The sequence below is a fragment of the Macaca thibetana genome, chromosome 19 (genome assembly GCF_024542745.1).
Source record: "Macaca thibetana thibetana isolate TM-01 chromosome 19, ASM2454274v1, whole genome shotgun sequence".
NCBI classification, from domain to species: Eukaryota; Metazoa; Chordata; class Mammalia; order Primates; family Cercopithecidae; genus Macaca; species Macaca thibetana.
The window spans coordinates 45,320,075-45,333,160 of record NC_065596.1 but is presented as its reverse complement, the minus strand read 5'-3'; the positions used below and the strand labels follow the sequence as shown (position 1 = coordinate 45,333,160).

The 13,086-nt window shown below is 42.1% G+C and overlaps 2 protein-coding genes across 4 annotated transcripts in view; both read left to right on the top strand.

Annotated features, from left to right (window-relative positions):
• The window catches only part of LOC126942028 (cytochrome P450 2G1), an 88,296-nt gene that overhangs the window by 59,628 nt on the left and 15,582 nt on the right, over positions 1-13,086 (top strand). The window contains exon 2 of one of the 3 annotated variants that reach the window (XM_050769081.1): positions 2,542-2,691. The gene's annotated coding sequence lies outside the window, so the exon portion shown is untranslated. Of the gene's footprint in view, positions 1-2,374; positions 3,006-13,086 lie in introns of those variants that run through there. The other 2 variants (XM_050769079.1, XM_050769080.1) reach the window with 2 other exon arrangements.
• LOC126942067 (heterogeneous nuclear ribonucleoprotein A1) lies at positions 6,027-7,397 on the top strand. Its single transcript, XM_050769261.1, has one exon. The coding sequence runs from the start codon at positions 6,096-6,098 to the stop codon at positions 7,056-7,058; it is 963 nt and encodes a 320-aa protein (XP_050625218.1). The 5' UTR covers positions 6,027-6,095; the 3' UTR covers positions 7,059-7,397.

Genomic DNA, 13,086 nt, shown 5'->3' with positions numbered 1-13,086 from the left:
CTTTCTTTTTCTCCTTTCCTGCAAGTCAGTGTTCCCCTCAATCACCCTGTGTGCTCCTGCATCTTTGTATTTTGTGCCATTTTGTCCAATGGGTTCTCCTGGATGCCTCTGCCATGTTTATCCTCATTTATACAACCATCTGTGTGTCATTCTGGGTGCATGCTTGTAGTGTCTATGTGCATGTATGTTTCAGTATGTCCATGTTGATACATGAATTTATGTGTGCGCCAGGCTTTGTGGGGTGTATGTTTGTGCTTGATAATGGGTATCCATTCCAACTTATGTCTACACATGCACATGTGTGTGTGTGCCTGATGGGGTGTGCCACTGTTTCTCAATGCTTGCCAGTCTTTTTGTCTGTCTCTGCATACAGCATGTGTGCACACATGATTTAGGGGTGTCTACGTTGTGCATTTCTGTGTGAAACAAGATGTATACTGCATAGTCATATTTGTGTGTACGCATTCACAACTGAGTGACTACATATAAGCATGTAGATGTTTTCATGTGTGCATTCAGGTGTCTGTATGCAGGCTTGTGGGCCATGTTGCATACATGTGAACACCTGATATTTTCCTGTGCTCATCTGTGTTTGGATTAAAAGAGTCCTAGCCCAGCTCCATTTATCTGCTTGAAAAACACCCCAGAACTGTGGGAAGATTTTATGAGCATTATCTTAATTAAACTCCTCATCGCAAGACTGTGAGGTTGGCTTTATCGTCTCCATTTTGCAAATGAGTTAGGTAAAGCCCCCAAAGTCGGTTGTAACTGACTGGCTTCTGCATTCCACAGCTAATGAGGGTAGAGTCTTAGTGTGGTCTCGTGTGACTGTAAATTTCGTTCTTTCTCTCTCTCCTTCCTTCCTTCCTTCCTTCCTTCCTTCCTTCCTTCCTTCCTTCCTTCCTCTTTCTTTCTTTCTTCTTTCTTTTCTTTCTCTCTCTCTTTCTCTCTTTCTTTCTTCTTTCTTTCCTTTCATTCTTTTTTTCTTTTTGAGATGTTTTGCTCTATTGTTCTCGTTGCCCAGGCTGCAGTGCAATGGCGCAATCTCGGCTCACTGCAACCTCTGCCTCCTGGGTTCAAGTGATTCCTGAGTAGCTGCGATTACAGCCACCATGTCCAGCTAATTTTTGTATTTTTAGTAGAGATGGGGTTTCACCATGTTTGTCAGGCTGAATCTCTTGACCTCAGGTGATCCACCCACCTCGGCCTCCCAAAAGTGCTGGGATTATAGGCGTGAGCTACCACACCTGGCTGTGAATGTAAATTTCATGCTGTTAATCACTACTTTGGACTGCCAGGCCCCACCTGTTTTTCTTTATGAAACATTAGAAAAACTGCTTGTAATCTCTTGTGTTTCTTCAAATACTTCCATGTAAACATGTAACAAAAGATTTCAAAATGTTAGAAGAAAAGTCTTTTAATAGGAGGGAGACTTGACCTTCTACAGTGTTTGCACTCTTTGGAACCTTAACCAAAGACCTAGTTGACCAGTATATCCCTCAGGCCATTGGCAATGAAGCAGTGGGGGAGTTGGGGTGGTAGGGGTTGTGGTCAGAGAGTGAAATGTCTGTGTTTCACATTTCAGAGTGATGACAGGATTAGGGTGGGGCTGTGGGAATGTTGGCTGAAATAGAGTGAGAAAGGTCAAAGAAGAGAAGAAAGTCAAGATTCTTTTCTTCAGAGTGTTTGGACAGCTCACATCCATGGCCATGAAGTTCCTCCCTACCAGGAAAATGGCAAGACTTAGGAGTCCAGAGATGGGAAAGAAGTTGGATAGATGACAGGAATGAACAACTTTTTTTTTTTTTGGATGGAGTCTTGCTCTGTCGCCCAGGCCGAGTGCAATGGAGCGATCTCGGCTCACTGCAACCTCCGTTTCCTGGGTTCAAGCAATTCTCCTGCCTCAGCCTCCCGAGCAGCTGGGATTACAGGCACCCACCATCATGCCCGGCTAATTTTTGTACTTTTGTAGAGACAGTGTTTCGCCATGTTGGCCAGGCTGGTCTTGAACTCCTGACCTCAGGTGATCTGCCCGCCTCAGCCACCCAAAGTGTTGGGATTATAGGGATGAGCCACCATGCCCGAACAACTTATTTATTTATTTGTTTATTTATTATTTTTATTTTTTAAGAGGACAAAGATGTCAGCCGCCAAGTGCACTGATGAAGAGTTTCTTCTGGTAATATTTGAGTAGCTTCTATTGGAGCAAGCATCCCATGAATAAAAACTATTAACTCTGAGGAAAACATTTGTAACAACCTAATTCCCTGAAATCACTGGGGAGTGAAAAAAAGCAGCAGCTTCTGAAGGGAGTTAGAAGAAAGGGATTTCCAGATGAAAAGAAAACAGAAAACACATAGCTTTGGTCTTCCTTATCGCAGGAAGAATGGGAGATGGGGTCACTGCAAATTTATTTTAGAATATTTTTCATCTTATTAAAATCCTTTAAAATGCAGACCACTTCTTGACTGGGAGGGCTAGGTAAATAACAATTCCTAAGGGAACTAATATGTTTTACATGCTGTGTCTCTTTAAATGTAGAAAGGTGATCAAGATGGCTGACCAGATGCAGGTAGTATGGCCTTCTTCGTGGAGAGGAACTCCATTTTAAACAGATTATCTAGGAGAGAGTGCTTGGATTCATCAGAGAAGAGATGGGATTCAACAGAGAAGAGATGGGAAGCACCGGAAGTGAGCAAGGAAAGGGGATTGACTGAAAGCTGAGAGTGGCTCCTGGATGTGGGGAAATTATAAGAGAGAAACTCCCAGGGCTCCACACTGTGAAATGGGCATTTATGATCTTGGCTATGGTAGAAACCCTCAACCCACTTGGGTCTTGGGCCTGACGTATGGAGCTCCCTAAAGATTGTGCAGAGACATTGCCCTGGAAAATGGAACCCACATGGAATCCCATCTGAGCCTAGAGCAGCCTCAGCTGGGTGCCATTTTGAGAACCTAGACACTAGAGATCTACAGAAATGGTTGCTGCCCCTCGACTGCTTCAGGTAGGTATAGAGGAGACCCAGCACTCCCAGGCACCCATGGGAGGGTCCTTTCTGCCTTGCTGTGGGCTGCTGTTGAGACTGAGATGTGAGTGAACCACACTCCCTGCAGCTTCTTACCCTGGTTGCAGGCCCAAGAAACCATTTTGAGAGTTTAATACTGTACTGTGCCCTACCCTGAGGCCCAGTTTCAGTTGACCTGGCTGCAGCCACCACCTGGCCAAGGAGGGACAGGGAAACAAAGCTCCTTCACATATACCTAGGACAATTCCCCTGACCCTGCTATGGGCTGTTGTGACAGGGAGACTTGAGCGGACCCCGCTTCCACAATTTCTTGTCCATACTGCTTACCTGAAAGGGTCCTACCCTCTTGGGTCACAAGCCCACAGCTTGCACAATTATGAGAGTTTAATGTTGGGCTCTGTCCCCCTTTTTGCCAAGTGTGAGTTGATGCCACTGTTGCCACCACCCAGATCGGGGAGGAACAGGGGAGAACAAGCTCTCCTAAGCACACTTAGGACAATACCACCACCCTTCTACAGGATGCTGTGGGACTGAGGAGTAGCCCACCGAACCCATTGCATCTACCAGCAACACCAACATGGACTGCCTGGGTCCTAGTGGATTGCTCCACCACCACTACCGCCATCACCCATATCTCACCAGGGTGTGCTTCCCAGGGGCCTGAGAACTTGCCCACATCCCTGTCCCCCAACTCCCATGACTAACCTCTCACCAAGCCACTAGGAAGCTCAAGAATCAGCCTCCCAGGACTCACTAATACCAAAGCCAGTGTAGGCTGCTCTAGGGCTCAGGCACACTCTCCAAGCTGCTGCCACCACCAGGGCCCAATGATGGGCTCACTTGGCATCCAATACCCAGCTAAATTTTTCCACAATCTCAAGTAATAACTGTACTCTAAGCTACCAAGGAAATCAAAGATACCAGTGACCGTGGGTACCGCCTATGAAGTCATACTAAGATCACACTACCACAGGCACCCAGAATGAAAGCCAAAGTATCCTACTCAACTAACAATATACATACATTTTTCAGGAAAAAAATTTTCTCCTACAAAAACAATTAAAAAAAAAACTCGAACAAGCTACTGCTACACAAGATTTGCAGATACCAATGAAAAGACACAGGAAACATGAAAAAGGAGAAAAATGAGACATCATCAAAGGACTACAACAATTGTCCGGCAACAGATCCCAATCAAAAAGAATCCCTCAATATGCCAGATAAATAATTCAAAATATTGATTTTATAAAGCCCTACAAGATGCAAGAGAAATTTGAAAATCAATACAAAGAATTAGAAAATCAGTACAGGAAATGAATGATAAATTTAACAAGGAGATAGATACTTAAAAAAAAAAAAAAAAAAACAAGCAGAAACTCTTGAACTAAAAAAATTCAATGAAGGGAATACAGAATATATTCAAAAGCTTCAATAGTAGAGTGGACCAAGCAGAAGAAAGAACCTCAGAACATGGCTGGGTGAGGTGGTTCATGCCTGTAATCCTGGCATTTTGGGAGGCCAAGGTAGGCGGATTCCTTGAGGCCAGAGTTCAAGGCCAGTCTGCGCAACATAGTGAAACCCTATCTTTAAAATTAGAAAAAAGAATCTAAGAACTTGAAGACAGGTCTTTTGAAATATCCAGTCCGATGAAATAAGGAAAAATGAATGAAAAAGAATAGACAAAGACTTTGAGATATCTGGGACTACATAGTGTGACCAAACTTATGCATTTTTGGTATTTCCAAGGGGGAAGAGAGATTTTAAAAAATTAGAACACCTAATTTTAGGAAGTAATTGATGAAAACTTCCACATCTAGCACGAGAGTTAGACATCCAGATACAGAGCCCCAGCAAATACATTGCAAAAAGAACTTCACATAATAGTGTATTTAGAAAGTCTAAAGTCAAGAAGAAAGAAAGAATTTTGAAATTAGCAAAAGAAAAGCATCTAGTTACCTATTAAGAAAACTCATCAGACTAACAGCAGACTTTTCAGTGGAAACCTTACAGGCCAGAAGAGAACAGAATGGCATTTCAAACTGCTGAAAGAAAAGTACTGTCAGTCAAAAATCTTATATTCTGCCAGAATAAGCTTCATAAATGAAGGAGAAATAAAATGTTTTCCAGACAAGCAAATGGTGAGTGAACTTGTCAACACTAGCCTGTTCCTTTTTTTTTTTTTTTTTTTTTTTTTTTCACTAGCCTGTTCCTATGGGAGATGCTCAAATGGGTCTTAAACATGGAAATGAAAGGTCAACACTCAGCATTATGAAAACACACAGAAAAATAAAACTCACATTTCTTATAAAAACAACCTCATAAATGAGGAAAAGAATCAAATGGCAACATGGCAGAATCTCATCAAACCACAATGACAAAAAGAGAAAAAGAAAGAACTTATCATATAAAACAACTTAAAACAATTAACAATATGACAAGAATAAAGGTTAGCATATCAATATTATCCTTGAATAAATGGATTAAATGCTCCACTTACAAGATATGTATTGGCAGAATAAACAGCATGATGCCCAGCACCTTAGGAGGCTGAGGTGAGTGGATCATCTGAGGTTGGGAGCTTGAGACCAGCCTGACCAACATGGAGAAACCCTATCTCTACCAAAAATACAAAAATTAGCTGGATGTGATGGCATATGCTTGTAGTCCCAGGTACTGGGGAGGCTGAGGCAGGAGAATCACTTGAACCTGGGAGGCAGAGGTTGCAGTGAATCAAGATTGTGCCATTGCACTCCAGCCTGGGTGACAAGAGCAAAACTCTATCTCAAAACAAACACACACACATACACACACACACACACACACACACACACGATGCAACTATATGCTGCCTATAAGAAATCAACTTTACCTGTAAAGACACATATAGACTGAAAGTACATAGATTGAAAAAGATATTCCATGCAAAGAAAAACCAAACAAGCAGGAATAGCTATATCTTATACCAGTTAAAACAGATTTTAAATCAAAAACATTAAAAATAAATACAGCCTTTCTGCCCGTGGACGCCGCCGAAGAAGCATCGTTAAAGTCTCTCTTCTCCCTGCCGTCATGTCTAAGTCAGAGTCTCCTAAAGAGCCCGAACAGCTGAGGAAGCTCTTCATTGGAGGGTTGAGCTTTGAAACAACCGATGAGAGCCTGAGGAGCCATTTTGAGCAATGGGGAACGCTCACCGACTGTGTGGTAATGAGAGATCCAAACACCAAGCGTTCCAGGGGCTTTGGGTTTGTCACATATGCCACTGTGGAGGAGGTGGATGCAGCTATGAATGCAAGGCCACACAAGGTGGACGGAAGAGTTGTGGAACCAAAGAGAGCTGTCTCAAGAGAAGATTCTCAAAGACCAGGTGCCCACTTAACTGTGAAAAAGATATTTGTTGGTGGCATTAAAGAAGACACCGAAGAACATCACCTAAGAGATTATTTTGAACAGTATGGGAAAATTGAAGTGATTGAAATCATGACTGACCGAGGCAGTGGCAAGAAAAGGGGCTTTGCCTTTGTAACCTTTGACGACCATGACTCCGTGGATAAGATTGTCATTCAGAAATACCATACTGTGAATGGCCACAACTGTGAAGTTAGGAAAGCCCTGTCAAAGCAAGAGATGGCTAGTGCTTCATCCAGCCAAAGAGGTCGAAGTGGTTCTGGAAACTTTGGTGGTGGTCGTGGAGGTGGTTTCGGTGGGAATGACAACTTCGGTCGTGGAGGAAACTTCAGTGGTCGTGGTGGCTTTGGTGGCAGCCGTGGTGGTGGTGGATATGGTGGCAGTGGGGATGGCTATAATGGATTTGGTAATGATGGAAGCAATTTTGGAGGTGGTGGAAGCTACAATGATTTTGGCAATTACAACAATCAGTCTTCAAATTTTGGACCCATGAAGGGAGGAAATTTTGGAGGCAGAAGCTCTGGCCCCTATGGCGGTGGAGGTCAATACTTTGCAAAACCACGAAACCAAGGTGGCTATGGCGGTTCCAGCAGCAGCAGTAGCTATGGCAGTGGCAGAAGATTTTAATTAGGAAACAAAGCTTAGCAGGAGAGGAGAGCCAGAGAAGTGACAGGGAAGCTACAGGTTACAACAGATTTGTGAACTCAGCCAAGCACAGTGGTGGCAGGGCCTAGCTGCTACAAAGAAGACATGTTTTAGACAAATACTCATGTGTATGGGCAAAAAACTCGAGGACTGTATTTGTGACTAATTGTATAACAGGTTATTTTAGTTTCTGTTCTGTGGAAAGTGTAAAGCATTCCAACAAAGGGTTTTAATGTAGATTTTTTTTTTTTTTTTTTTTTTTGCACCCATGCTGTTGATTGCTAAATGTAATAGTCTGATCGTGACGCTGAATAAATGTCTTTTTAAAAAAATAAATAAATAAATAAATAAATAAATAAATAAATAAATACAAAACAAAGAAGGTCATTATATAGTAATAAAGGGATCAATTTAGCAAAAGAATATAACAATGCTGAATATATATGCACCCAACATCACAGCCCCTAAATTTACAAACAAATATAACTAGACCTAAAGAATGAGACAGACAGAATACAATAATAGTGGGGAACTTCAACATCCCACTCATACACTAGACAGATCATTGAGAGACAAAATTAGCAAAGAATCATTAGAGTTTCATATGCTTTGGATGTGTGTCCCCTCCATATCTTATGTTGACATGTGATCCCCAGTGTTGGAGGTAGGGCCTAGGGGGAGGTATCAGATCATAGGGGTAGATCCCTCATGAATGGCTCAGTGCCATCCCATTGGTGATGAGTGAGTTCTCACTCAGTTTAAATGAGATCTGGTTGTTTAAAAGAGTCTGGGACAACCCCCTTCCATCTCTTGCCAATGTGATACACTGGCTCCTCCGTTGCCTTCCACCATGATTGTAAGCTTCCTGTGACCCTTATCAGCAGCAGATGCCAGTGCCATGCTTCGTGTTCTGCCTGCAGAACTGTGAGCTGACTAAACCACTTTTCTTTATAAATTACCCAGCCTTGGGTGTTCCTTTAGAGTGATGCAAAAATAGACAAACACAGACTTAAATCGGACTTTAACCCAAAGGACTCAACAGACACTTATAAAACATTTTATCCAACAACTACAGAATATACATTCTTTTCATCAGCACATGGTATATTCTCCAAGATAGGCCATATATTAATCCACGAAACATGTCTTAACAAATTTTTAAAAAATCAAAATTATGTTAAGTATCATCTCAGACCACAGTGGATAAAGCTAGAAAAGGGTTCCATTCCATCAATACTAGGAGGAAATTTGAAATGGTATAAATGCATGGGAATTAAACAGCATGCTCCTGAAAGATCACCAGGTCAACAAAGAAATTAAGGTGGAAATTAGAAAAAAATTTGAAATGAATAAAAGTGAAAACACAACATACAAAAGCCTGTGAGATACAGCAAAAGCAGTACTAATAGGGAAGCACTGTGCCTACATCAAAAAAGTAGAAAAGGCCAGGCATGGTGGCTCACAGCTGTAATCCCAGCACTTTGGGAGGCTGAGGCGGGTGGATCACTTGAGGTCAGGAGTTTGAGGCCAGCCTGGCCAGTATGAAGAAACACTGTCTCTACTAAAAAATACAAAAATTAGCAAGGCTTGTTGGTGCATGCCTGTAATCTACTCAGGAGGCTGACATGGGAGAATGACTTGAACCTGGGAGGCGGAGGTTGCAGTGAGCTGAGATCGTACCACTGCACTCCTGCCTGGGTGACAGAGTGAGACTCCATCTCAAAAAACAGTAGAAAGATCACAAATTAACAACCAATGTCACACCTCAAGGAATCAGAAAAAGAACAAACCCAAAGTTAGCCAAAGAAATAACAAACATCAGAGCAGAACTAAATGAAATAGAAACCACAAAAACAATAAAAAAGATCAACAAAACAAATCTTGGTTCTTCAAAATGTTAAACAAAATTAATAAACCACTAGCTAGACTAACCCAGGAAAGAAGAGAAAATGAAAATAAAAACAATCAGAAATGAAGAATGGGACATTACAACTGACAGGATAGAAACACAAAACATCATGAGAGACTACTATGAACAGCTATACCCTCACAAACTAGAAAACCTAGAGGAAATGCATAAATTCCTGGACAGTTACAATCTATCAAGATTGAACCAGGAAGTGGAACTCTTGAACAGATCAATAATGAATAGCAAGACTGAATCAGTAATTAAGTCTCCCAAGAAGGCCAGGTATGGTGGCTCATGCCTGTAATCCCAGCACTTTGGGAGGCCGAGGAGGGCGGATCACTTGAGGTCAGGAGTTTGAGACCAGCCTAGTCAACACAGTGAAACTCCATCTCTACTAAAAATACAAAAATTAGCTGGGCGTAGTGGCGCACGCCTGTAATCCCAGCTACTCGGAAGGCCGAGGCAGCAGAATCGTTTGAACCCAGGAGGTGGAGGTTGCAGTGAATCGAGATCATGCCACTGCACTCCAGCTTGGGTGACAGAGTGAAACTCCGTCTCAAAAAAAAGTCTTTCAACAAAATAAATTCCAGGACCAGATACATTCACAGATGAATCCTGCCATGCATACAGAGAAGAACTAATAGCAATCCTGTGAAACTATTCCAAAAAATTGAGGAGGAGGAATTCTCCCTAACTGATTCTATGAGGCCAGTATCATCCTGATAACAAAATCTGGCAAGAACACAACAAAAAACAAAACTATAGATCAATATCCCTGAATCACATAGATACAAAAAGCCTCAGCAAAATACTAGCAAATCAAATCCAACAGCACGTCAAAAAGATCACACACCACGATTGGGTCGGATTTAACCTGGGGATCCAAGGATGGTTTAACATATGAAAATCCATAATGTGATACATTCCATCAACAGAATGAAGGACAAAAGTCTCATGATCATCTCAATAGATGCAGAAAAAGTATTCAATAAAAATCAGCATTTCTTCATGATAAAAATCCTCAACAAACTAGGCATAGAAGCAACATACCTCAACATAATAAAGGTTACATATGACAAGCCCACAGCAAACATAACATTTAATGGTGAAAATTTGAAAACGTTCCCTCTAAGAACTGTAACAAGACAAGAATGCCACTTTCACCACTCTTATTCAACACAGTACTGGAAGTCCTAGTCAGAGTAGTTAGGCTTCAGGCTGCGTCCACTCATAGTGGAAGGCAAAGCAGAGCCAGCGTGTGCGGTGATCACGGAGAGGGGAAGCAAGAGAGAGAGGGTGTGGCCAAATTCTTTTAAACAATCAGCTCTCATGGCAACTAATAGAGCAAGAACCCATTCATTACCATGAGGAGGACATCAGGCAACTCCTGGATCATGAACCGAACACTTCCCATTAGTTTCTATCTCCAACATTGGGGATCAAATTTCAGTGTGAGGTTTGCGAGGACAAACATCCAAAGAAGAGCAGTTGGTGAATGGGAAATTCAGCCACTTCTCCGGGACCACTCTTACCAAGAGTCCCATAATTCAGCAACTACGGAGGCCTCCAGGACCCTACTCCATCTTCAGACAATGTTTCTGCTGCCCTAGTTGTTAAATATGTTTATTGTCATCATCTGTAATATTTAATTCCATACATACATCCTCCTTACAAGGAATCTTGCAATATCTCACAACTGATGATTTATACTCCATGGGTATAAATGGGGTCAAATTATGCATTTTATACCTTTTGAGAAACTCTGAACTAATAATATTTCTGAGACCTCTTCAAGCTCTGCCGTGCTGCGTTTAGACTGGAACCCCAAGCTTGAGTTTAAGAGTGAGAAGAGATGCAGAAAAGAAGTTGGGGGCAGGTATGAGTACCAGAAAGACTTCCCCGTGGATATGGGAGAGTATGGCATTAAATTATATTGACACACGGAAACTGTGGGAAACAACCAATTGTTGTTGTCTTAAGCCTCGGTATTTTCTAGTTTTGATAGAAAATAGGTAATTTTCCATTAAAGGGAGAAATACCAAGTTCCATCTTAATGAATTTAAGTTCTTAAAAAGGAGAATCAATTAAAGAAACATTAAATTAATATATGGGGGTACTCAGACACAGCAAAAAAAAAAAAAAAAAAAAAAAAAAAAAGGCAAACGTCCAATGCTGGACAAGCACGTACCTTGGTTCAATGATTTTTCAATCATTTTTTCATAGAAGCCTAATTTCCTAAGATATAGGTTAACTGCTATAATGAAGATCTGAAACAGCAGTTTAAAGGGGCTTACACCAGATGGAAATTTAATTTTCTTTCTTTCTTTTTTTTCTTTTTTCTTCTTTTTGGAGATGGAGCCTCATTCTGTTACTCAGGCTGGAATGCACTGGCATCCTCTCAGCTCAATGCAACCTCGGCCTCTTGGGTTCATGCGATTCCCCTGCCTCAGCCTCCTGAGTAGCTGGGATTACAGGTGTGTGCCACCACGCCGGCCTAATTTTTGCAGTTTTAGTAGAGACGGGCTTTCACCATGTTGGCCAGGCTGTTCTCGAACTCCTGACCTCAAGTGATTCACCTGCCTTGACCTCCCAAAGTGCTGCGATTACAGGTGTGAGCCACCGCGCCTGGTGGAAATTAAATTTTCTTACACTTAATGGCACTGCATAAGCAACCCAGAGCTCATCAGGTAGTTCACTGATATCAAAGGCCCAGGCTCCTTCCATGTTGCTGCTGCTCCTTCCTAAGTTGTTGCTCTTGCTATCCCCATATTTCCATCCCAGTTAGCCAGAAAGAGGAAATATTCCGGAAGAAAATCTTGCCCCTCCCTCTAAAAGCGCAAACTGAAAGTTGCATACGCCACTTCCACTCACTTCTTATTGGTCAGAACTTGGCTACATGGCCATACACAGCTGCAAGGGAGCTTGGGAAATGTAGTTTTTAACTCTAGATAATCATGTCGCTGGAGAGAATTCCATTACTGTGGAAGACGGGGAAAACAAATATTGGGAGACATCTAGGGGCCTCTGAAATATGAACCTTTTCTCAAATACGGTCATATATGAATTTAATGTAGCAAACCAGATGACAATGAGAGCTATACTCCCAAGCACTGGAAACATCTGAATACCTTTTCCCCAGTATGAAAGGTATTACACGGAGTTTAAAAAAAAAAAAAGTTTATCCAACAACTTCAGGTTATAAGAATATTTGTTTTAGGGTGACCTGAATCATCTCTGACTATTTAACATGCCCCTCCTGGCAAGCTGGTTGTTTGGATTGGAGGATACCCTGCTTGTCAAGCACACAGCTCCATGCCTGGCACAAAGTGACAACAAATTTAAAAAATTTGGTTGGGCGCAGTGGCTCATGCCTGTAATCCCAGCACTTTGGGAGGCCAGGCAGGTGGATCACTTGAGGCCAGGAGTTCAAGACCAGCCTGGCAAATCTGGCAAAACCCCGTCTCTACTAAAAATACAAAAATTAGCCAGGCATGGTGGCGGGTGCCTGTAATCCCAGCTACTCCGGAGGCTGAGGCAGGAGAATCGCTTGAACCCGGCAGGCGGAGGTTGCAGTGAGCCAAGATCACACCATTGCACTCCAGCCTGGGCAACAGAGAAAGACTCCATCTCAAAAAAAAAAAAAAAAAAAATTCTGGCAGCATCACATTTCTTAGTCCCAGAAACAGGGTCATGTGACTGGGCATAAAATGACCCAGGTTCCGTTTCACACACAGCCTGTGAAGCACAAATCTCCTTCTCTCTATCCCACTTAGACCTCGGTTTGTCTCTTGTCTCTGTATCTCTTTGTTTCTTTGCCTTTCTCTTTGTTCATCTCCATCTCCAACTTTTTGTCTAGTTGGATTTCTCTCTGAGTCACCGGTGCTTTGTTGGTTGGTTTGTTTTTTAGAAATGAGGGAGAAAGTGCGTTCACACTTTGGGTTCCTCTTGATTCTCTTCTCAGCCGTATGTCACTTTCTCAGTCTCTGTCTCACTGAAACTTTTTTTCCTGTCTTTTATTCTTTCTGCTTCTATCTCCCTCTCTCTGCTTCTTTGAATTGTCTTCTGTCTCTGTCCTCCTTGACATTTATCTTTGACTCATCG